This window comes from Neolamprologus brichardi, chromosome 1 (genome assembly GCF_056152115.1).
Source record: "Neolamprologus brichardi isolate AB-2024 chromosome 1, ASM5615211v1, whole genome shotgun sequence".
Taxonomy (NCBI): domain Eukaryota; kingdom Metazoa; phylum Chordata; class Actinopteri; order Cichliformes; family Cichlidae; genus Neolamprologus; species Neolamprologus brichardi.
In genome coordinates, this window is record NC_142104.1 from 19,306,865 (window position 1) to 19,332,117 (window position 25,253).

Here is a 25,253-nt window from a genome sequence, read left to right on the forward strand (position 1 = left end):
CCTTGATCCATAGAAAATAACTCCAGATGTGTTGTAGAACATCTAAGTGGTCTCACAAATTTGAAACATTTGAACATTTGAAAAATAGAAAAACTTAATAAAATGTACATGTTGAATATCACATAGGAATACTATGATTTATTCAATGAAAACATCCCATCCCAAGTTGCATGTTTCTCATACAAGTCATGCTTACTTCAGTTATCTTTAGAAATAATTAGAATTAGAAAATAATTCAAGGAAGCAATTTTGTATGAGAAAAATTGGCCACGGAGTAAATCATGTTAAAACATATAATGACATTAGACCTAAACAGTTAGAATTTTAGGGAAATTCATCCAAAACAATTTCTTTTCCGATTCTTTTCTATTAGAGCACCTCAGTAACTGGAACACCTTACTCCAAATAGCTTTTGGAGAAAACAGCAGGAGAGAAGTTCACATGCTTTTTCTGCCTGTGCTGTCAGTGATTACTCTGTACTCATTAAGTGATGACTTCCAGAAAACACTTTCTATGATTGTGACTTATATAGTTATAAGTCTTAGACTTATAGCTAGACTTGTAGGTTTGGATGATATAACCTCAAGATCGTATTGCAATATTTGAATAAAATTCGAGATACAATATTTCAGAAAAAACAAAAAATGTTATTGATGTTCGCAGCTTGCAGGCAGCAGCAGTGTGAGTAAATGAAGTGTATCTTTCTTTTCCATTGAGTTACTGTCATTGACGACACACTTCCTAATTTGAAATATGAATCTATTGAAACAAGGTGCCAGCAGCAGCTGCATGATAGTGCAATAGTGGCGACAGCATTATATCTGGTGGCAGAACATAAGTCAAGCGCAATAGTAGCCTAAGTAATGTTTTCTCTCTAAGTTTTAAGTCAAAATATAAATGAACTGCTTAACAATAACTAACTTAACCTTGTAACTCTTCAGAAGCTGCACAGTATTGTCACATAATAAAATAATAGAAAAATATTTTCTACCTGCGATGCCGTGTCTTGGGTCGAGCTTTTTAACCAGCTGCTTAAAGCCCTGCTTTTCCACCACGTTCCCACATCATCAATTTCCGTACTCTGTTTGCGCTTCCTGTCATATGGAGTGCAGCTAGTGAGTGCCACAGCGACAGTCGGTCATTTGTTCACATTTAGGTTGCACATCATTCTGTTAGCATCTCCTCCTTCATAGCCTGTTTGTACTTGACGGTGTGTTTTTGCCTCAACTGGTGAAACAAGTTTGTTGTTTCCATCTTCAGTAGAAACGGTTTTCTTGCATATTTTGCAAAGTACTTTGTTGGAGATTGTGGAAGTAGCTCATTGTTAGGTTCTGAATAGTCATTGGAGGCTGAGACGTGGCTCTTGTGGGTCTCTCAGACATGCCTGGGTTTTTCAATTGTTGTATGCTTTAGGGAACTTAAGGGTATGCCATTACTATGATGATTTCGCAATACAATATTTTCCTGTTGCAAAAAAAACTATATAGGTATTTTTGCGGAAAATATGATATGGAACAGCTTAAGTGATTCAGATAAACATCCTAAGAAGTCCTAGTAATTCCAAATAGATCACAGACTATGAACTGCAACTGTCATTTTGTACTTAGGTGAGTTTGTTGTTCAGTTGTAACGGCTTGGGAGAAAGACTGCAGAAAGTCCCCTAGTGGGGCTCGAATGTAAGGACGATGAGGATTAGCTACCGCAAAGATATGACAGAGTTATACAGTGCCAGGATAAGAGGGACAGATTGGGAGCAATTTTCTTTTTATAAAAGCATTTTAAAACAGAGGTAAATTGTAATTTTACTGCTAATTTTACAGGAAATGTGTTCTATTTTACTTAAACAGGTCATAAATCTAATTTTGGCATCTAAAATGATGTTGAATATTTTTCCTGTGCCCTCATCCTGGACATGCACAGAATATTCATAGTTACAGTGGGGCAAAAAAGTATTTAGTCAGCCACCGATTGTGCAAGTTCCCCCACTTAAAATGATGACAGAGGTCAGTAATTTGCACCAGAGGTACACTTCAACTGTGAGAAACAGAATGTGAAAAAAAAATCCATGAATTCACATGGTAGGATTTGTAAAGAATTTATTCGTAAATCAGGGTGGAAAATAAGTATTTGGTCAATAACAAAAATACAACTCAATACTTTGTAACATAACCTTTGTTGGCAATAACAGAGGTCAAACGTTTACTATAGGTCTTTACCAGGTTTGCACACACAGTAGCTGGTATTTTGGCCCATTCCTCCATGCAGATCTTTTCAAGAGCAGTGATGTTTTGGGGCTGTCGCCGAGCAACACGGACTTTCAACTCCCGCCACAGATTTTCTATGGGGTTGAGGTCTGGAGACTGGCTAGGCCACTCCAGGACTTTCAAATGCTTCTTACGGAGCCACTCCTTTGTTGCCCGGGCGGTGTGTTTTGGATCATTGTCATGTTGGAAGACCCAGCCTCGTTTCATCTTCAAAGTTCTCACTGATGGAAGGAGGTTTTGGCTCAAAATCTCACGATACTTGGCCCCATTCCTTCTGTCCTTAACACGGATCAGTCGTCCTGTCCCCTTGGCAGAAAAACAGCCCCATAGCATGATGTTTCCACCCCCATGCTTCACAGTAGGTATGGTGTTCTTGGGATGCAACTCAGTATTCTTCTTCCTCCAAACACGACGAGTTGAGTTTATACCAAAAAGTTCTACTTTGGTTTCATCTGACCACATGACATTCTCCCAATCCTCTGCTGTATCATCCATGTGCTCTCTGGCAAACTTCAGACGGGCCTGGACATGCACTGGCTTCAGCAGCGGAACACGTCTGGCACTGCGGGATTTGATTCCCTGCCGTTGTAGTGTGCTACTGATGGTGACCTTTGTTACTTTGGTCCCAGCTCTCTGCAGGTCATTCACCAGGTCCCCCCGTGTGGTTCTGGGATCTTTGCTCACCGTTCTCATGATCATTTTGACCCCATGGGATGAGATCTTGCGTGGAGCCCCAGATCGAGGGAGATTATCAGTGGTCTTGTATGTCTTCCATTTTCTGATGATTGCTCCCACAGTTGATTTTTTCACACCAAGCTGCTTGCCTATTGTAGATTCACTCTTCCCAGTCTGGTGCAGGTCTACAATTCTTTTCCTGGTGTCCTTCGAAAGCTCTTTGGTCTTGGCCATGGCGGAGTTTGGAGTCTGACTGGTTGAGGCTGTGGACAGGTGTCTTTTATACAGATGATGAGGTCAAACAGGTGCCATTCATATAGGTAACGAGTGGGGGACAGAAAAGCTTCTTACAGAAGACGTTACAGGTCTGTGAGAGCCAGGGATTTTCCTTGTTTGAGGTGACCAAATACTTATTTTCCACCCTGATTTACGAATAAATTCTTTACAAATCCTACCATGTGAATTCATGGATTTTTTTTTCACATTCTGTCTCTCACAGTTGAAGTGTACCTCTGGTGCAAATTACTGACCTCTGTCATCATTTTAAGTGGGGGAACTTGCACAATCGGTAGCTGACTAAATACTTTTTTGCCCCACTGTATTTGTGATGTCTACAGCAATACATACTGTACATGTCTTCACATTAGTTCCTTAGGTTTAGTGCATCGCCTCTCTCTCAGTTATTCATTATGGCAACACTGCATTATTTTATTCACTGGAGGTTTAGAAAATTGTATGTGAGAGAAAAGAGGATTTTATGCGTGCACACTGTTGCAGGCATACAGTAGAGGTTTTGTTTTTAGTCACGCACATGTGCATTTTTGTTTTTTTTGTTGTTTTTTTTTACACGTGTGTGGGCACATGTGGGTTTCTGGTATTCGTCTCCTCTGTCTTCGTGTCACCTTTGTTGACTTTGTCTGTGCTGCTGCAACACTGTGCCCTCCTGCTTTAATGACGCATATATCCTATCTCCAGTCGCTGCCTAATCCCAGCAGCGCTAGCTCAGGAACAGATTACTGCTTCCAGACACCAAAGGAGAGACGAGTAGTGAAAGGTGGGGGTTGGAGGGGGAAAGAGATGCCTCAGTGATACAATATACAGGCAAATCGAGGAGGTCATCGCGTGCATGTGAATGTGCATACATATGTATGTACTTTCACATACAGATGGTTAACATAACAAACATAACCCACTGTATTTGCCTCTTTTTTTTCATACCGCATGTTCATTTTCCTTTATTTTTCCTTTAAGTGAAAATAACCACTGAATTAATTTAAATAGATTTATAACATCGAACAATGCAACAGGGATTGGAAAATCTCCATAAATGCATTTTGTAAGAAAGTAAAATATAAGTTGTTGTTGTTGTTGTAAAGCAAGGACAGTGGAAATCTAATTGTTTTGCTTTCTTCTGACTTCAGACTTGAGCAAAGACCTTAGCATGACATGCAGAGTGCCCAACAAGGCTGCCTTATTCAGCAGGTACAGTTCTCCAAGCTGCTTACACAAGAGAGTCAAAATAGTGATTTTCTGTGTTAGGGCATCCTCCATATAGCCTTATTTTATTGTAGTGTTTTGTTCACATTATTATTCCCATTGCGGTTTCTCGGGTTGTTGTTGTTGTTTTTTTTAATATTTACTCTTGGCTCAGCCAGACACTCTCTGGCCTGCTGGGCTTTTGTATGAACTGCTATACATGTTCTGCTTGGTTAGCTGCTACTTGCAGCTAATATGCACACTCAGTTTTGATGATTATTTAAACTGCATTTGATATTCTCTGAAAACATTTACATGACAGAAGCACCAGGATGGATAACCCGTCGTCACACGGCTGTCTTGTGGTTAATTAGAGATTTTCTCTGGCTTCTCGCGCAGTTGTAAATAATTAGGAGCGGTTTGTGCTGAAGTGGTATTGTCTGTCCAGCAGCTGCTGTCATCATGCCAGCTGCCTCCCAAGAACATGACTTTTAGGACCAATGATTGCTAATAAAACATTTGATTGAGAGAAGAAGAGAGTGAGAACCATAAACAGGCAGGATTCTGCCCTTTAATTTCGCCTTCTCCTGAGAATTGGTTTTGCTGTGCTGTAGAGTAGGTCCCACACACAAGCAGTTTAGTTGTCTGCCCAAGGACTGAAATTTAATTTAGCCAGTGTGGTGTTAGTGTGGCTGTGTGTGCGTGCCTGTGCACGTGTTCTGTTTGTGTGTGCGCCCGTCATACTGTCTTTGTATGTGCCCGTGCGTCTGTCAGTATGAGTCTGTTTTGGTTTATTTTTTTAGTGCTTCTGTGTAGAAAAAAAAATATGCATGAACTGCATATTTAAGAGTTTGTGCTGTAGTGCTTCTGTGTGTTTGCTTTATTTTGTGATCTTTTATTCTCTAGTGACTTAATCATTTTTACACTGCTGGGTTACTGCACTACCATTTTACAGTGGTTGCACAGAGACGTTTATTTACTCACACTGCTCTGTTGTTTTTGGATTTGAATTCATTTTTGTTTTTTTTGTTTTTGTTTAAACTCATTTATTTATTTTTTTGATTATCACTGTAAACCTGAACAATGCTCCCAGTTACTGTTGGCATCATCAGTTAGTTGTAGAAAACTTTTTGGCTGTAATTTACTTTAGAGTGTATGCTGATTTGACATTATAAAATATAACAACTGAATTCTTTAACAGTAGTTGCGATGGGTTTTCCGCAAACTGGCTGCTTTGTAACTATGCTTTTTGTGTATGTGCGCGTCTGTTTATGTGTTTAGGTGCAGGTTCCTGATGAAAGCCCACAGCAGAGGCATATATCAGAGCTCCAGCACTAATAAAAGGCCAGCAAGCTGTGCTCCTCTCCTTCTGGGAACAGCGCTGCTTTTTACTGCTTCTCTGACAGCAAGATAAAGTGCCCTTCCAATTAGAAAAATATTTGGCCACATACCTTCCAACAACAATCCTAGGTTTTTATTTTTCATGCCATTTGATCAGGAATCCTTGCTATTTTTTTTTTTTTTTTTTACTTTACAGCATGCTTTTTTATCATCATGTCCTGGGTATGCACATGCTGATATGAAACCCTCCCCACCCTCCAGCAACACCATTATGCTGTATAATGAAATAATGGTGTTTTAGGGTATTTTTATTTTGGTCTTTGTTTCGTAAGGGTGGGGCTGCATACGCTTGTGTTTTGGTATGGGTTCGGGACTGAGGCTGTGTGTGTGTTTTAGCATATTGCATGAGAGGATTCATGCTGCTGTGCGTGTTTGGGTTGATGTCATTCTTGTTGCCCCTGTCATCCGTCTCTGCCTCATGCAGAATTGTGTGCATATATACTTAACTGCTGACGCTAGTCTCCATCTCTGTTTAAGAATAGTGTAGCTAGATGCCCCCCCCCCCCCCCCCCCCCCTTCTTTCCAGAGAGTGCATTAAAATTAAATTCTCTCTTGTTGTTGTGAAAAGAGGCACACGTAAAAAATAATTGGCTGTAGGAGAGAACAAAGGGCTGGCTCCTCTCTCCTCTCTGCACACCACAGCCAGGCATTAATACCAAGCCTGCTGCATTGTTCTGCTGTCTGCAGCCATCCCCCTAGCCAGACACTCAGCTCTGGAGAAGTCACTTTTAATGTCTGATAATCAAGGTGAATTTTCAAAAAGCTGCCATTTTCAAATGATGGTGTATATATTATGTGCAGATGGGAGTAGAGGAGCCCCGTTCAGTGAGAGAGAGCGCTTGGGCAATGCGAAGTGAAAGAGAGACACCTAAAGGCCTTCGAGGGAACTGCTGACTGATTTGTATCTCTCTATGAAGGATGGATGCCAGCTGGAATATCAGTGTCACTGCTGCAATTTGTCTGATAGTTTACTTTGATTTTTATTAAGCATGTTTTGTCTTTTTTCAAATGACACCACGGTATCGGCTTTAAATACATGGTCTAGTGTTGCAGCATGAATATGTGCGTCGTGTGGTTATGAAGTGTTAGGGAAATGTATTTCTTGAGTACAGATGCTGCCTGCTGTTGCTTTATGCTAAAGGGAGTTCTTTTGCAGCGTTATTGGGGAATCAGGCGTCTAGCAGCAGAGCAGTGGAGCTCCATTTCCCTGCTACAGGGCACAGGCTCATCTTCCTATTGCTCCTCCCACCGCCCCACCCCCTTTCCCCCCACCACTAGGTATGATTATTTCTCCTCCGCTCCACCGCACCATTATATTCCAGGTCTGCAGTTACCCCTCCCTGCTGTCATTTTTCATGGCATGTTTTTGCCCATGTGCAGCACTGCACATTTATACTGTGCCTGTGCAATATGTTAAGGAGGTGAATATATGCAGTGTGCAGAATGTAATAAGTATATATTTATTTTCTTTGCTGGTGATTTACTGGTTTTTCTGGTGCTTAAGAAGAAAGGCCGACTCTAGCCATGTATCTTAACAAACATGACTGCTGCGTATGCACTCGCCTCCAAGGCTTTTTACTCACCGGGGAAACCAAATTATACATCTGAGGCAGACTGGTTGTTTTTTCGTGCTATGACTGTTAAAACCCTTCTTAGTATTTTGGGATATAAGCCTTGCAAACGACGGCCGGGTAAAGTTTCGGTAATTCATGTAGCATTTCCAGCAATGTTGGTAGCTGATCAAGTGATCGGTTCGTGCAATGTGTGCACTTAAAATACACCTCGCATAACTGACACCGAGCCAGCCAGCAAACCAGCCACCATCAGCACAGTTTGATCACGACTTGCTGTTTTCTACCTTTACCTCTACCCACCTTCCCCCCCTCCAGTAGTCCTGGAAAAATATAGAACTCTCCAAAATCAAAACACAAATATACAACATACACACACGGCTGAAATTGACATTATGCTCAGAGGGGAAGTGGATCTAACCCTGTGAAACAGTAGGATTTAAATGGATTCTGTGCTGAGAGCAGCACGGTGCACAAGTCTCCCTCTGAGAGGCTGTCACAGTGGGAAACTTGCAGATTTGCAGAGACAATGGGGGGGGGGACCCTCTTAAAGATGCACTACCTAATTTTGTTATTGTGTCCAGTTATAAATGCCAGAATTTCCTCTTCGCTCACTTGTGATGAGTTTAAAAACATCAACAGCGAGCGGGAGACAGGTAGCAGGAAATTTGAAGGTGCAGTGGGAAACTACAATAACTATAACAAAATCAGGGAGTCCGCTGCAGACATGACATAAAAGTGTGATCCAGTCTGTATGAATTGATTTTTGAAGCTGACTGTAGAAAAGACAGTTTTTATTGCACCACTTGTGAAATCAAATGGCAGCTACTAACTTGCATACACTTTTGCTGACATAAAAATTTTCTTTTGCCACCTTTTATTAGAAGTGTACTACACACTGAGTAACAGTCTATGCATTTTTTTTTTACATGGACTATTATCATTATTTAAATATCTTCTGTGTTTAAATTCAGCCTCTATATACCACTGGCTGTGGGCAGCTGTGAACATTATATTTTATTTTTTTAAATCAAAAATAGTCCCGCGTCATATTGTCGTACCTAGAAGTGTACAGTCAAACCAAACAAGGACGATCAAGTTGCTTGTTGCGTGTTGATTCATAAAAACGTACAAAGCTGAATACATCTCAGGGCTCACACTGCCTGTTCATATCCCCCTACTATGCACCTAATACCTGATACGCTGCCTTGATGTAATATTGTTTATAGATAACTAGGTTTTGCCTTCAATGTGATTGCATAATAGCCAAGCATTCAAATGTGTGAGCTCTTTATTTCTTCCCTGGCAGTGCTAGTGGTAGCATTATTTTTCTCTGGGTGGTTGGAGGGCACACTTTCAAAGTGTTGATCTCAGCTGTGGTGCAGAATAAAGACGGGGAAAGGAAGAGGAGAGGGCCGCAGGCATTCTGATGAAAGGATGTGTGGGGAATCTGGAGTGTGGAGAGAGAGAGGGGCAGCATTTTGCCAGTCCAGTGTGGCAGAGCAGGTCTGGCTTCATGCCAGTCTGGGCACTGTGCCCACGAGGAGGCAGTGTGTGGCTAGCACTGACTGTTGCATAGAGAGACGAACAGATAGCAACAGAGAGACTAAGACACAAGTGCGTCTGTGGGGGGTGTTTGAGACTGACTGGCAGAAGAGGTTTAGTTTGCATTTGCATATGAAGTGGTCCGGTTGGGGTACAGGAGGGTGGAAAACGGCAGGGAAGAATGAGGAGAAGGGCTAGCCAGTATTATGTCACCAGCTCTATTACTGATCACCGGTGTATACAAGGAGCGTTGGTTAAACTTGCAACTGAATTTGTATCCTGCTCTTACTGACGAGGAGTCGATGGAACAATTGGCACAGTTCATTTAATCAGGCATTTGTTGTTTCATTTAATCATGCATTTGATTGTCGTTGTTAATTGCTTTGTCTGCTGTTTCTTTATGCACTGCCTGAGTAAATTCTTTCTCTATGGGACGCAAATGTTATCTTTCTGCTTTGTATGCATTTACATATTGTTTGCCTTTCTACGTATTATCTCTCCCTCTCTTCTTCTCTCTCTCTGTTCTCCTCTTTGTATCCTTAAAATATTCTGCACACCCCTCAGCAGTTCCGCATGGCAGACAGCCCTAATATAATCTGTGCGTCTGAATTCTAATTTATACCGTCAGGATAAAATAAATAGTCTGCAGTTAATTATGGGAAGCCGGCTCCTGGCTTTGCCCCGGTGATTTATGAAGTGCACGTAGGCATTCTGCAACGCATTTTTCTTAATTTATTTTTAATCTGTCTTTCAATTAATTTAACCGCAAACGTCTTAATGATGGCAGAGGGCTGCGTTAATGAGGCCTGTGAGGTAAAATGAACAGGCTCTCGCCCCTGTGGGGTGGATGTTAGAGGCTTTGAGGATGGGGTCATGCAGAGGGTCTTGTGCAACCCTAGCAGTTCAGTTTCCACAGTTGTTGTTTTTTTCTTCTTTTTTTTTTTCTTTTTTTAACCTTGTCATCTCTTAACAAAAACCCCAAATCGGTAGTGTTTCACTCAAGGAAGAGGATAAAGTTTTCCAGCCTATTTTCTTGCCTTTTTTGGTTCTGTTTGTTCACGATGTGCCACAAAATCTTTTGAATCCTTTTACTTACAGCAGTGAATACAGTACAGTGTCAGTTGTTGTCAATGATTGGCGCCTTCACACCTACCATCACTGTGCTTTAAGGTGATTCATTCAACTGTTGTAAAGGAAGTGCCACTCTTTTCCCAAACTACGCCTATTTTTCCAGTCATTTTGACACTGCTTGATTGTCCAATTCACATGTCTTGTAGACTACTCATGAATTCAGCCCATCAATAAACGTCATATTCACAGTGGAATTGAGTGACTCAATATTTGTTCTTTTGTTTTTTTTGTGACTAATGACTTCACAGTAACGTAGAGATGTAGCACAGCTCTCCCAACCTGGCTGTTTGCAAACTGACCAATTTGAGGAAGTGCTTGTTTTCTCTATTGTGAGACTCGTGTGGCTTCACAACCATGTGTATCTTCTCTCTTGGCTCTCCAGAGGATGAAAAAAGAAAATGCCTCATATGATTAAAAGCATTTTATCCATCGTTTCACCCCTTCTCAAATTAGACCAGCGTCTCCACTGCACTTGTTATGCACCAGCGTTTTCTGCTAATTGGCATTGAGTGCGTTCATCTCTATGCTGGCAGGGCCTGGTGTGAGATCGGTAGAGGCCAGTGTAACCGTAGTTGTAACTGTGGTGGTCAGCTACCAGACAACACACATCAGCCTACCCCATTAGGGACATCCACACACAGCTTCCCGAATCAGGATGCTCTCATTTACTTTTTCCACATCCAGCCATTTATCTCTCTTTTCTCTGCTCTCTAACTCCCTTCTTTCTCTCTTTTTAATTTTCCTCTCAAAAACAGATCCCACATTAAGCAGCCAAGCATGGCTTGGTGCAGTGCCTCTCCTGAAAGAGCAAAGGAATGATTTAATTTCTCCTCCTCTGTCTCTGTGGCCTCCCCTCCCTGCTCATACACAGATCATTACACACAAAGGCCTCATTTTCATCTCCCTGTGAGGGCACATGCAGGGCTTTAACTAGTCAGCCACGCCATGGCCATTGCTGACGATCAATACCTGTGGTCAGGACAGAGCACGCAGTGCTTCCTAAATAGGCCCTCCAGGTCCAACCATAAAACACCTTTGAGGCTAAACATGCCACCCCATAAATCGCCTTTATTTTATTTATTTATTTTTTGTTTTCAGTCTTATGGAGGAGTTAGGGAGCCATGAGTAGAGTAACTATTGAACTGGAATAATGATGATTAAGAGGTTATGATAGTATCCAGAAAATACCGCTAAACCAAAGGTTCAGGGTAACAGCAGACTTGAAATGAGTCTGGTTGGCATAGAAATGAAAGAGTTTGGAGCTTCTCTTGATGATCAGCCAAGCAAAGGGTTAGGAACCTGTGGGCAGATTACAAGTTTTGAAGTGAAAATGATTTGATAGAATAAGTGAAGTTGCCCAGTCTCACACCAAAACTTAACCAGAAACCTTTTCCTAAACCAAACCTAGGAATTTTTGTAATTAGATCATAGCAGGGGGATAAAAAAAATTACTAAAAGCAAAAATAAGTCTACTGGACACTGATACAACCCAGCAGAACTAACTGTAATGCTTAAGTTCAGGGTAATGATGCCTCATTCTACAGGAAAAAACTACCATGGGGTGAATGGTTGCATTAATATCAAAATGACGGGGAATATTTGCAGTGACAATCACAATTACCAAGAAACCTCAAAGAAAAGATTTTGGACCAACAGTGCTCTCCACCCATCATCATTATCAAATAAACGACTCTCCAAGAGTAGCGTATAGAAAAACTGTTGAAGAACAAGAAAGAGCCCAAGTGATGGGGGTGGGAAGCAAAAACTGATTTCAGTTCCAATTATCTGATCCGTCCTTGGGCTTCTCAGTTCCTCTTTGTCAGTGCTGCTGTATTTTTTGGACAGTTGCGTGTTATAGAAAAGCAACATCAGACTCATAGTGGTGGAGCTTTTCCACAATTGAGCTACCTGCAGGGCTTTTTTCTACTGTATTCAGACTCAGATTTGTGTAACCTGTATGGGCCCAAATTTTCTATTGGACATACAATCAGACTCAGTAATAGCAGTCAAACTATCCAGATCGCAAAGTTATTATGCATTTGTTGGACATGTCGGATCCAGTCTGATCTATGGAAGCACCACCTCAGAACCCACAGGGCATCCCAGAGATCATATGTTGGCATTACGATAAGGACCTAATTAAGAGGATAGTTTTGTTCTCATGGCTGTTTGGTATATATACACAACAACAAAAAAGAATTCCAACTATGTTATTATTGGATCCCAATGTAGCTGCACTGTTTTTTCTCAAAACAAAGAAAAGTTACGGCAGAAATGACAAATATATGTAACATGCTGAACGCATTATGTTTACGGCAAACACATCAAGACCTGTGGAGATGGTTTAATTTAAATAGTAAGCTACTCACAACTGAGAACTGCTGAGATTTTACTCAGTTGGAACCTGAATGAAACTGAAGTAAACTGTGAGGAATAGTCACATCTAGTTTTTTGTTTTTTTTCTTCTTAATGGCTGCTTGCCTGCTTAGATTGTGGGATAGGTGATATATGGACCAGACGAAAGTAAACCTGGGGGCTGGCAGACTGAAAAAGAAAAATAGATGTGTTTCTCATCTTGCTTTTGCCTCCAAGGCTCTCAACTGGCCTGATCCTTACATTACCCAAACAGATAGCCAACAAGTTTAATTACCTTTGCATCCAGTCGCTCTCCCCATCCACCGCTCCCCACCTTGCCTGTGCAAATGAAAGAGGGGGACAGAAGGAAGAGAAGCATAATTACTTATTTTACTGGAGTGCTGCAGAATGCCTTTTGCCAAATGACTCTAATTCCAAATGGTTAACAAGATTTTTCTTTTTAATAGAGCCGAATCCATGTGACAGCAAATTGCTTTCCTATTTGGAGCCTTAATGGCTTTCATAGTTTGCACTTCCAATAAGCAGTAAACTCGGAAATTAATATTGCACACTGTGTTATGATGCAAATGGGAGCGAGATAGGAGAACTGTACCTTCATGCAGAAAGCTCTGATTAGATCCATAATTGCTCTGGTTGGATGATTTTTTTTTATTCATTTATTTGTATAATTTCTGTTCCACACACTTCACTCTGGCATCATTATCAGTGGCACATCTGCATTTCTGTATGTTGAATTTCACTTTTGAATGACTTTTAATAAAGTGCATACATATTCTAAAATTATAAATATGGTAATAGTGAGTTATTTTTAAAAACCTACCACGCTGCTTCTGAGCTTCACTCTTTTCCTTTGTATTAAGTGATTCAGTATGAAAAAATAGTGCTTTAAGTGCATCCTCAAGCAGACTTTGTCTTTCCATTGAGGCAGATACAAAGACTGAAACACCAGCTTGTGGTTCTGTTCTAGTTTTAGAGCAGTTTTAATGCAAGTCTGCTGGTGACTGGTTCAGTTAGACTGGTTTAAGCCTTACATGCTAAAGCACCGTTAGAGCAGGCGCAATCTAAAAAGATATAGTTGTGCAAGGTGCTTCTTAATTAACTTTTGATCCAAGTCATTTCATTTCCAATTCCATTTTACACATTCTCAAATATTAATCCTTGTCCATGCATGGAGGTTTGTATTCTTAATAAGGGGATCACAGAGTGGGACACAGTTCACAAATACACACATATATTCAGTGCTGTGATAAAGTATTTGCCCCCTTCCTGATGTCTTTGCATATTTGTCACACATGTTTCAGATCATCAAACTAATTCCAATATTAGACAGGGATGATCTTAGTGAATATAAAGTGCAGTTTTTAAACAATGATTTCATTTATTAAGGAGAAAAAGCTCAAACTAAACCTACCTGACCCTGTATCAAAAGTAATTGCCCCCTAAACCTAATCACTGGTTGTGTGATCCTTGGCAGCAAGAACCGCAATGAATATTTCACATCACTGTAGAGGAATTTTACCCCAATCTTCTTTGCAGAATTGTTTTATTTCAGCCACATTGGAGGGTTTTTTCAACTACGAACGACTTATTTAAGGTCATGCCAAAGCATATTAATATGATTTAACTCTGGGCTTTGAATACACCACTCCAAAACCTTTCTGTTAGAGAGCAAAATTCATGGTTCCATCAATTAGCCGTCTCAGTCTTAAGAAACTCCAGACCATCACACTACCACCACCGTGTTGACTGTTGGTATGATGTTCTTTTTATAAAATGCTGTGTCATTTTTATGCCAGATGTAACGGGATTCAAGCCTTCAACAAAAGGTTAACCTTTGTCTTGTAAGTCCACAGAATATTTTTTTTATTTATGTGATACGAGCCTTTGTTTTATTTCTGGTCAGCAGTGGGTTTCACCTTGGAGCTCTCCCATGGATGCCGTTGCTGCCCCAATCTCTCTCTAATTGTTGAACACCGACCTTAACTCAGACCAGTGAGGCCTGCTGTTCTTTTAAATGTTGTTCTGGTTTTGTTTGTGACCTCCTGGGTGAGTCGTAGGCCAGCGACTCCTGGGAAGATTTACCCCTGTTCCAAGTTTTTTCCATTCGTAGATAAAGGCTCTCACTGTGATTCGCTGGAGTCACAAAGCCCTGAAAATGGCTTTATATCCCTTTCAACAATGATAGATGTCAGTAACTTTGTTTCTCGTGTTTTCTGGAGTTGCTTTAGATCATAGGATGATGTGTTGGGGTTTTGTTTTTGTTTTTTTTGTTTGTTTTTTTTTTAGATCTTTTAGCTTTCTTCCTTTTGTCTGAGAGGATCTGTTTAAGTGATTAGTTGATTCAACTGGTCTGGTAGTAAGCAGGTGTGGATTTGGCTAGAGGAATTGAACTCAGCTTTCAAAAAAATGTGGTTAATTACAGTTAATTTATTTTCATATAAAGAACGTCATACCAGGAGTCAAACACGGTGGTGGTAGTGTGATGGACTGGAGCTGCTTTGCTGCTTAGGAAGGAGACGACTTTCCGTAATTGATGAAACCATGAATTTTGCTCTCTATCAGGAAATCCTAAAGGAGACGTTTGGCTATCAGTTTGTGCCTTGAAGCTCAAACTCACTTGAGTTCTCCAGTTGGACACTGATCTGAAACAGGTCTGCCTCTGATGGCTAAAAAAACAAAAAGAAGGTCTTAGAGTAGTCTAGCTCAGATTTGAATCTGATTGCGATGATTATGCATGACCTTAAACAGGCTGTTCATACTTTACAACCCTCCAATGTGGCTAAATTTAAGCAAGTCTCCAAATAAGAGTCGGCTAAAATTCCCCCACAGCAATGTGAATAACGCGTTGCCAAACTCTTTGTTGCACGTTTTGCTGCCAAGAGTGGCAAAACCAGTTGTTAGGTTTAGGGGGCAGTTACTTTTTGACACAGGGCCAGGAAAGTTTGGATAACTTTTTCCCCTTAATAAATGAAATCTTCATTTATAAACCAGCTTTTGTATTTACTCATGTTTTCTTTGTCTAATATCAGAATTTTCTGGTCATCTGAAACATTTAAGTGTGACAAACTCAGAAATACAGCAAATACTTTATCTCAGGACTGTAGTCTCTTAAATCAGAACATATAGATATTTTTACAAAATTCACCGACAAAAGCCTTTCTCTTTTTACCTAAATGTAACTCCATCAAAACCATAACCATAATTTTATAGTTTACATCTCTGCAGAGGTTTTTGTGATTTATATAAAAACTCAGATGACTTTTTTTTTTCCTCATGTAGATTCTATAAATGCATATATGAACATGCCTTAGCTCTGTACCAAGCCCTCTAAAGCTGTCATTAGTCAAAAGGTTTGAGAACGTTCTGAATTTGGATGCGGTCGAGTCTGCAGGCACTACGGCGGTCTGACCCGGAGACAGAAATAGCCAATAAATTCAGTTTGATCGGCCTGTGATTGCTACCAGCGATTGAGGTTAAGTGTCCTTTGGTGTGCAGGGGCCCGAGCGTAGCTGCAGTTCAGCCAGACATCGGTCACGTGACCACACATACAGTATCCACTATGATTCTTTGCTATATCACCATGGCAACCCTTCATTTCTTCTCAGCGCGCTCCCATTTCACCTGTCATTCTGATAATTGGCTCTGAATTTTATTTATTTTTTTCATATCTGGGGGAAAAAACCCGTCACGATCATAATAAGAAAATATTTATGAACTGAACACTGACAGGCAAGTGTAGGGAAATGGGGAAAACTAAGCTTTCATTAGACTGGAATATTAATGTAGCAACAGGGCTTTTTAGGGACTAATAAAGCTTGTTCTCCTTGTTTTCACAGATTCCCACTCAGTCTGTGCGTGAGCCACACTGAAGAGTGAATCTGAGTTTCGATTTGGTTTTAATTGGGTCACCCTCTCCTTCCCTCTTCTCCTCTCATGCTGCCTTTCTGCTGAACTCCAGCTTAATTAGACCTACAAGATTGTGACACCACCAGAAACATATTATATCTGCTCTGCCTCTTTTTGCCATTGATGTTCTGTTTTTAGAAGTATTGATGAGACAAGCTATGTAATGACATTTACTATACTGCTGTAGTCATTAATGGCCCTGGGTCGGTGTTAGACAGTATAGCAGCAGCGACAGAAATGGATAAAAGGTTTTATGGAAATAAAAGATAGTTCCTGAAGGTGGAGATGGCTAGGTCTAATGACTGTTGCTCCAGCTGCTCCTCATTATCAAGGTTGCCGGCATCAGGACCAGCTGAGATCTGCTAAGTGGTCTATTGCCTTTAAAATGGCCATGAGGCCTTTCCATCAGCATTGCACCCACTGACACCATAAACTCTGTGAAATGCATAGCCAACTCATATTTTGTTTCATTATCCTCATTTAAACTACTTTTCCGCTAGGGCACTGTCAGAATATGTGTGCAGTCATGCTGTATTTACACGACAGCTGCATGTTTATATTACAGTATGGCATAAAATGCATTTTCTTGTTTGGTCATGGTTGCCTGACTGGTAATTATAGCGAGAGACGTGTCAAACCTCTCCTATTAATTTTATGAAAAATGTTGCTGTTTCTTTATGCAGCGGCACCAGCGAAGCATGCGCAGCTTTATTTTTCTAATTTATGAGATCCCTCCAGACCTCATTAGATTTTCAAATATCAAAATCTAAGTTATGTTACAGTTTTCTGTAACAATAACAAATCTTTTGTGCACTGTATGGTTTTGGTTTAGAGTAGGACATAAAAACTAAACTATTCTGCTTTATAGAGCAAAAGAAAACAAATCAGAGTTGGACTTGTGCATGCGTTGTGGCAGTTGGTGGGGAGTGTCAGTGGAATTAACTGATTTGTCTGTATTTATCAGAAGAGAGTGAGTACCTAATCCCTCCTTGCATTATTAAAGATAATAGCATAGGGCTTTCTGCAAGACCACCATACTGAATCAAATTATAACATGGAGTGATGATGTATGGATAAAACAGTGCGGCCCCTTTATCTGCCCTCCCAGCTTACTGCTTCCTCATACATGGACACACATGCACACAACAACCACTCATCAAGCCCTGGAGGGCACCTGTGTTTTCAAAGTAAAGACCACTTAGAGAATAGCCCCAGGCGTCTGAATACTGAAGTGCTCTGTGTTACACATTAGACCCCTCTGTACAAGCCAGGAACATAAACACTTTCAATAGCCCTTGTCTCCTCCCAAAAATACCCCCAAATACCTCAAAACAGGAGGGGGAAGCTGCTTACTCGGGCCAGAATATGGAGCAGGTAGTCTGCTGGGGCATGAGAACATTAAAGACCACTCACTGGGGATGTGCTGCTCATTGGACAGTAACCTCCACAAGAACTGAAGAAGAAAAATACATTTCTGGCAGACTTTATATGCATTTTGTGTGTTTAAAGGCATTTAAAAAAAAAAAAAAAAAATCTTTCACAAATATTCACAGAACAGAGGAAACGCAACAGCTTAAACTCAGGTGCACCAAAAGATAAAATGTGTAGGAGGCAAACATCCACCCCCTCCTCCAGGGGCAGACACAGGGTTAATAATCGCACATTTCATTCAATCCCCCAGTCGGGTAAATGAGGTTTGATCACATGCCAGGAACAGGAAAACAAGCAGCATTGAGAGTCAGCCTCACAATCTGTCATAATGAACACTTTAATATTAAAACAATCCCATTAACAGGCAGAGAAAGACAAGAGTTTTCGGGAAAGCAAGGAAGCTGTAATCTAAATTTTTAATGACCTTTCCCGCATGATGACTTTTTCTATGTATTTTGTCTGTTTAGAAAGGGAAACGAGTCAGCGCTGTCACAGTTAATTCGGGCTACCCTTTTGTGCTCGAGCAGTGGGTAAATAGCTAGGGGAGACATTTGAATGTCTTAATAGACGATGTAACTGCTCCATCTCTAAATGTGTTGAAATGGAGGCGTGAGGAATGGCATCATTAAGGTAATGTGTTCAGGAAGCCAATGAGTTGTGCTCTAACCTCTGCTGCTCAGCCCGAGATTCGGTAAGTGCACAATCTAAGGTCACCTTAATCAGTGAAAGGCAGCACTTGCAAACAGGCGCATATACACACAAAGCCTCAATTACACTGTGAAATTGCCCTCAAATGAGTTGTACAACATGTCTAGCTGCTCTGTTTATGTATTCTCGTGAAGATTGTGTGACTGTTACGTTCCAGCAGTTCTACAGCATGTTTTCTGTGATGTCTTTGTGCATTTCTTACATTAAAAAGATACCTTAGAAAACAATATGATTGGTGTAGTGAAAGAGAATGTGGTTATATATGGTTTCCTTTCTCCAGGCGTCAGTTTGATAAAGTTTCAACAGTTACTCTTCTGAGCATAAGAAAATGTTTGGAGGAAGGGAATTTGAGCCATATTTCTTCTGAGGAACGAATGGTGTTTCCAAGTGCTGCAGAGCAAAGTCTAAGAATTCTTTCTTCTATTTTTCCTTGTGAACCCTGCGGCGAGACTCAGCAGCCATCCTTTTCCCTACACTCATGTCCTTTAAAGTGTCTTCTCCCCGAGTCTGAAGGCAATCAGTACCCTGATGACCAGAGGTTCTTGTGTAGTTCTGTGCCCCAATGTGTGTTTTGTTTGGGCTCGATAGTTTTTAGTGATGAATTTCACCCATCACTTTCTCCACTGTGGTTGACCAATGAGTTTTGTGAAAGCATGGCCTGTGGTGTTTTTCTTTAATAAGTCCAGAGGTGGTGCAAAGCAATCGGGCCATCAGTCATCCTGTCAGGATCTCACCCCCTTGATTAGCTCAGTATATTGGTGGAAATATTTAACCTGCCATAGATGCCTAGGTCATGAACCAGTCTGTACATTTCTCATGTAGTAGCTTATTTTAATCAGTCGAAATATTGTGTTTTTATGTTTTCTTCTGTCACTCTTTGTTAGTCATATACTTGCAAAACATAATAGTGATCTTTTTTTGTAGACATGCTGCTTTCTGTCTCCATTTTACATCACCAGTGTTAAAAAGTTGCATAACACCCGTTTTTATTGAAAATGAAATGTAAATGTCCTAGGAAAAGTGAATTTACAGCTTGAAACAGTACACGTGCTTAAACTTATTGGTTTGCAAAATAATATTAAGAACTAGTACTGTATTATTGATTTATTTCATTATGTAAGTAAAATGATGTAGGGCGAGTTGTTGTTGATCCTACAGTTAAATAAATGAATAAATAAAAAATGGCCGCACTGTCTCTAGAGCTGACGAGTGCAACAAACTTGTGTGGTGTTTGGATTATATTTATGTACTTGTGTTATAAATATATGTTCTATTTCCATTTCAGAAGCAGTACAATGTTTATTACCAGATGGAAGAGAGATGCTGGCACATGCAAGTAGAGGTAAAAAATTTCACGTCTTCTGAGCTTGTTTGTAATAAAATGTGCTTTAGAAATAAAATTGCCATTCCCACATTTATTTGTGATTGAAAGGAAGAGTAAATGCACCAATAGAATTCCAAATTAGAGTGAAGCGGAGTATTGCTATGCTTCTCAGAAGGCAATAAAATGTGCAACACCTAGCAACACATGTGGAAAAATGCCTCCCACTTCAGTGCTATGTAATGCAGTGAAGGTCTAGATAAAAAGTGGCAAATGTTGGACATTTCAAACTTAACCAGATGTATAAAATAAAGAAAGAAAGTAACTATGTTCTCCCCGTGTATGTAATTATTGAAGTTTAAATCGTGTGAAAGGTTATTTGAGCTACCCTAATAAGTTATTGTGATTCGCTGTCCTTGGCTCTCTAGCTTGTCCTCTGTTCCCTGATCTTCCTCACCCTCTGATCAGGACACTTGTGTGGTCCAGCACAACCTGTGCAGGCCCAACCTGAATAGTGACACTTTTGCCTTTGAGCCTCAGTTACACACCTCAGAATGGATCTTTATTTACAACACAGAACTCGGAAACAGCTGGTCAATCCATTTAGCCTAAGGCCACTGATTTGTTCGTATTTACTACAACAGCCAGAGAAAAGCCAGGGTATTTTTTCCTCTCTCCTTCCTATTGATCCAGCGCTTAGAAAATCTGCCCCGCTGTCTAAACACTATTGATCCCTCCCTCTCAACGACAGGCTCTCGCACCAGTGTATAAAGGGACTGGATGAATTGAAATTTCATTTCCGACAACTTGTTCCTGTTATTTTTACCCTTTTTTTCAATAGTTGGGAACATGTGCTGGCGGGCCGCTACTCAGAGAGTCGATAAGTGTTTGGCTCAGAGGGGAGATGAGGGATAGAGTTGAGACTGTTTAGATTACCATAAGCAGATCGTAACACCACAATGCCATAGAAAGTCCTTATTCTATCACTTAGATCCCACCTATTATTAATGCTTTTAAACATGCTTTTGTAGACTGATCAAGAACTGTTGTTTGGGCTTGTCTTTAACCCAGCAACACTGAGGAGCCACCAGCCTGGAGTCCGGTGTCATTTCCAGGAATGTATATACAAGTATTCTTGGATGTGGAGAATGTCGACCTTAATGGGGTAATTCTCATAAGCATTTAATTGTCTTGTGGCCTCTTTACACTGTTGTTACACAGATTCCCCAAGCTGGTTTTATTATAAAAGCAATTTACTTTCTCCTTTATCATTTAATGGAAGTACCAGTACATCATTACATGACGTATCAAAACTGCAAGACCATTTGAAGGAATTATGAGAACTAATGAAGAAATTTTATTTTATTCTGAAAAGGTTCCTGTTTCACACACATGTCAATTTACCAACAAGCAGCTGGCAGTAACCACACTTATTTTGCATACAGTTCAAACTGTATGCACTATACACCCCAACATGAAATTGTGTTTTAATTCACAGTTTAGCAGGTTTAAGGGTGGCTAGAAAATAGAGAAGGAATTTCTTTAATTATATAAAGTCAAAGAAGTACATGCAATTAAAGAAAGTAAGACAACTAGAAAAAGCAGAAAAAGGTATTAAAACTGCTAAAACTAAAACTATTACCATAAAAACCCAGAATTATTGTTAAAACATAAAATGCATATAAAACAGTTATTAAATGGGATTGACTTTCTAGACCAGGGGTAGGCAACTCCAGGCCTCGAGTGCCGGTGTCCTGCAGGTTTTAGATCGCACCCTGGGTTAACACACCTGAATCAAATGATTAGTTCATTACCAGGCCTCTGGAGAACTTCAAGAAATGCACTTACCGAATCTCGGGCTGAGCAGCAGAGGTTAGATCATGGACACATCTAAAACCTCCAGGACACCGGCACTCGAGGCCTGGAGTTGCCTACCCCTGTTCTAGACCTACACACCTGTGAATATTTCCTGAGCCACCCAGGAAAATATATAGCTCAATTTCTTAAAACATGCAATTTTAAAATGCCCGAAAGTCAGTGTGTGGTACGATGAGCACAGCCTCTCTTAGCCAACTTTCTTGGCTTCTTGAAGGACATTCAAAGCTCTTCTTTGGATGTTGGCTGCCTTTTGTTCTCCTTGAAGATGATCCCACACTGCTTCAGTAATACTGAGGTCTGGGCTGTGGGGAGGCCAATCCATGACTTTTTTATCCAGGTTTGGTATCATTGTTATACTTACAAATGAAGCCTTTATAAATCGGATGGTGTTTAGATGGTGCTACATGGTGAATCAAAATCTGACAGTCGCAAGATCTCTAAAACTACTGACTGAAATGCACCCCAAACCCAGACAGAGCGGTGTTTTATAGATGTCTGTAGATACTCAATTACAAACCGAAAACTTCACATCGGGATTTATGAATCCATGAGACCTACATTTCTTGTGTAATTTGGCCTGAGCCTTTACTTGCTTCCTTCCTTAAGAATGGAAATAGCAACCCTTCCACTGAGACCATTTCTGATGAGGCATCAGTGAAGAGTAAATGGATCATCTGAAGGGTCAGATAAACCCTCTGGTCCTGTATCAGGTCTTTTTGCATTTGGATTTTTTCCTCTTTCTTAACAACATGACTTTCAGATACTGTTAATCTGCTATAGATTGATTGATTTAAGCCTGACACTTGTCTAATCACCTCAGTTTTTCTTAAGAACAGACTGAACTCAAAGCCAAGACATGCCAAGTTTTCAAGTAATAGTTCTTTGGGAGTTCTTTTTTATACCTCATATTCTTTCATTTGTGGCAGTTAAAGAAACATGAACCAGTTTGTGTTTTGTTTTTTTCTTTGACAGACTGCTTACAACAAAACAATAGAGTTGTTTTGTGTGGAGACACAACACTGGTTCATCTCTTCAGTTAAATGCTTGAATGGCTCATAGATCAGTGACGTAGCCATCATTAAAACTGCTAAATGTTATATCAAAACATTGAAAATCATGCGTGTGGCTGCTTAAATATTTTGCAGCAATTTTTGTGACCAACCTCGAGAAAAGTTTACGTTTTGCTTTTGAGGGTTTTTTCCCCCAACCGTTAATGTTCAGTTGCAGTCTTCAACGTATGATGGGAAAATCCAGATTAACACACAGAGATTAGAGGTTGCCTGGAAAGACCCTAGCACATCAAAGAGGAGCTCCAGACTACCTCTGTGGGGCAAACCAGCCAGTAATGACTTCATCTCCATCCGGCTCGCCACCATGTACAACTCTTACCATTACAACAAGATGGAGTGTTACATAAAAAGAGAGGTTCTGTTTTAATTAACATCAATATTCATGTAACGGCCATAAAGCCAGCCCACATTCCATTTCAAGCTCTTAACGTTAATGCATATTTTAATACATTATCATTGCCACCATCATAATTCTTATTATGATAACTGTAATAATTAGATTTATGGCAGAATTATGGTTTTCTTCCCCGAAGGCACATATTTTGTAGCAAACCCAATTTTTCCCGAGTGTATAACGCTCTCAGTGCTTCCCCTTCAAAATACTGAGCAGACACTGATAAAGATAAACACACAAACACCCTAGTGTGTCTGCTGCTGTGCCTGTAAAACACTCAATCTGAATTGCATATCCGCCTTGCCACCGAGCTTGTCATAAGCTGTATTAAGAAAAATGGTCACACGGTTTGACATAAATTGGAAAATGACATTTGGAAAATGGGCACTGCTGTGGAAATTAGAGATATTAAAATTATAAATCAGTGTCTGGAAGTACAGAGGGGTGTGGTGGCTTGCTTTTTCCCTTTTTCAGTCTGGCTTTCTCTCTGTCTTCATCTTTTGCTCTATTTCTCTCTCTTTTCCTTCTATCGCACACTTTGTCTTTTGCACTTCCTCTGGAGGCAGTGTAGGGTCAGAGCCCAGAAGTAAAAGTGGTTTTAAATGCAGCCACACACGAGGCTACACCGCAGGGACAATCCCACCCTCTCATCTGGCTCTAAAAGTGGAGGATATTGTGTGTGTGTATTTGTGTGTGATGCGTTTGTGTGTCTGTTGGAGCCATATCTCATCAGTTTATTGCTCGGCTCTTTTGCTGTAACCTGCTAATGGATCATCTCTGAGGTGTGATATGTATTATGCAAAAGTTAGGTGTGCTGACACCTTTAAAAACAGACAGCTTCAATTCCCCGCACGCCTCACCTCTGCTCCCTCTCTCCTGTCTGTGTTGTTGTGCAGAAGGAGGCAAAAGAGGCAGAACAAAGACGAGATTTCTGAGCTACAGGTGGAGCTAGACGGGCCAAAGATACTGCTGGAGGATGAGAGGCAAGTGGTGCAAAGAAAGGTCGCTGGCCCTCCTATTGACCGAAAGCACACTCATATGTGAATACACATACACTCGCGTGACTGTTTTCCTCAGTAGAGGGCAAAGGCTTTGCCACTATGTACAAGTGCTCATGTGTACCTTTACCCTCAGCTAATCATTTCTTTTGGTTGATCTTTAATAGGAAAGCTAGAAAAAGGCTAGGAGTGCTATGGACCTTCAAGCCTTAACCCAAAGACCTCCTCCTTTTGAGAACATAATAGTATTTCTGCTTTAAGAGGAACTGCAGCTGTGTCACCTATAAGCCAGTGGTCGGAGGCTCTTTTCATCAGTGGTACATTCAGAAACATTTAAGCTTTGCATCCTTGAAGGTCAGATGTTGCATTCAGACTTACATTATTGGACTTTGGTCTAAAATAATCTCCGCTGTCAAGGATGTGAAAGATAGGAAGTCGCCCATTTAACAGCAAACTATTCTTCAGACCTCCATTATGTTTCGCCAACAACATCTGACAGGGTGCTTCACTCCTTCCAGCATGAAATTTAACTTGATTTGAAATGTCAGGTCAGTATTATATATTCTCTCGTGTTAAAACTCTGTGTCTGCGGTCAGCCCAGCCTTATTTTCCTAAAACAGTAGGCTCTTTAATGTCAGGAATGAACTGGTGGCTAATGTTCATTAGCCCCTGGCTGCTCTGTATTACAGAGATGGACATATTTGCGCTGAGCTTTATCTCAGCACTCCATCCTCCACACCCAGCTTGTCTGTACTCTCCCACCACACAGCACAGTGTCATTGTGAATATTTTAGCACTTTATTTGCTTTGAATTTTGTTTGCACTCTTGATCCTATTATTAAAATATTAAAAAGAGGGCACTGTTGAGGATGTCAAGTTGTGAGAAGAGGCACTTGATTTCTGTGGGGTAAGGTGCCTTTCACTCTTGATAAGAGGAGAGAGCATGTTCGAAGGAATGGTGTCCCTGCCTTGACACTTGTTAAATGCAGAAAAACCTTGGTAACAAATGAATTGTTGAAAAGGCTCAAAGTATGCCACTAGGTTCTGATAATGATGAGCCTCGATCTCTGACATAATAAAATAAATTAATAGAAAATTTGCATATATC

The 25,253-nt window shown here is 40.5% G+C and overlaps 1 protein-coding gene across 1 annotated transcript in view; it reads left to right on the forward strand.

The window, feature by feature from the left end:
• LOC118453895 (uncharacterized) overlaps positions 1-24,191 on the forward strand; it is a 108,219-nt gene extending 84,028 nt beyond the window's left edge. Inside the window, exons 4-7 of the mRNA XM_087838978.1 lie at positions 19,770-19,826; positions 20,647-20,720; positions 20,875-20,970; positions 24,044-24,191. Coding sequence (XP_087695104.1) covers positions 19,770-19,826; positions 20,647-20,720; positions 20,875-20,970; positions 24,044-24,191 — 375 coding nt within the window. The remainder of the gene's footprint in view (positions 1-19,769; positions 19,827-20,646; positions 20,721-20,874; positions 20,971-24,043) is intronic.
• The last annotated feature ends 1,062 nt before the right edge of the window (positions 24,192-25,253 follow it).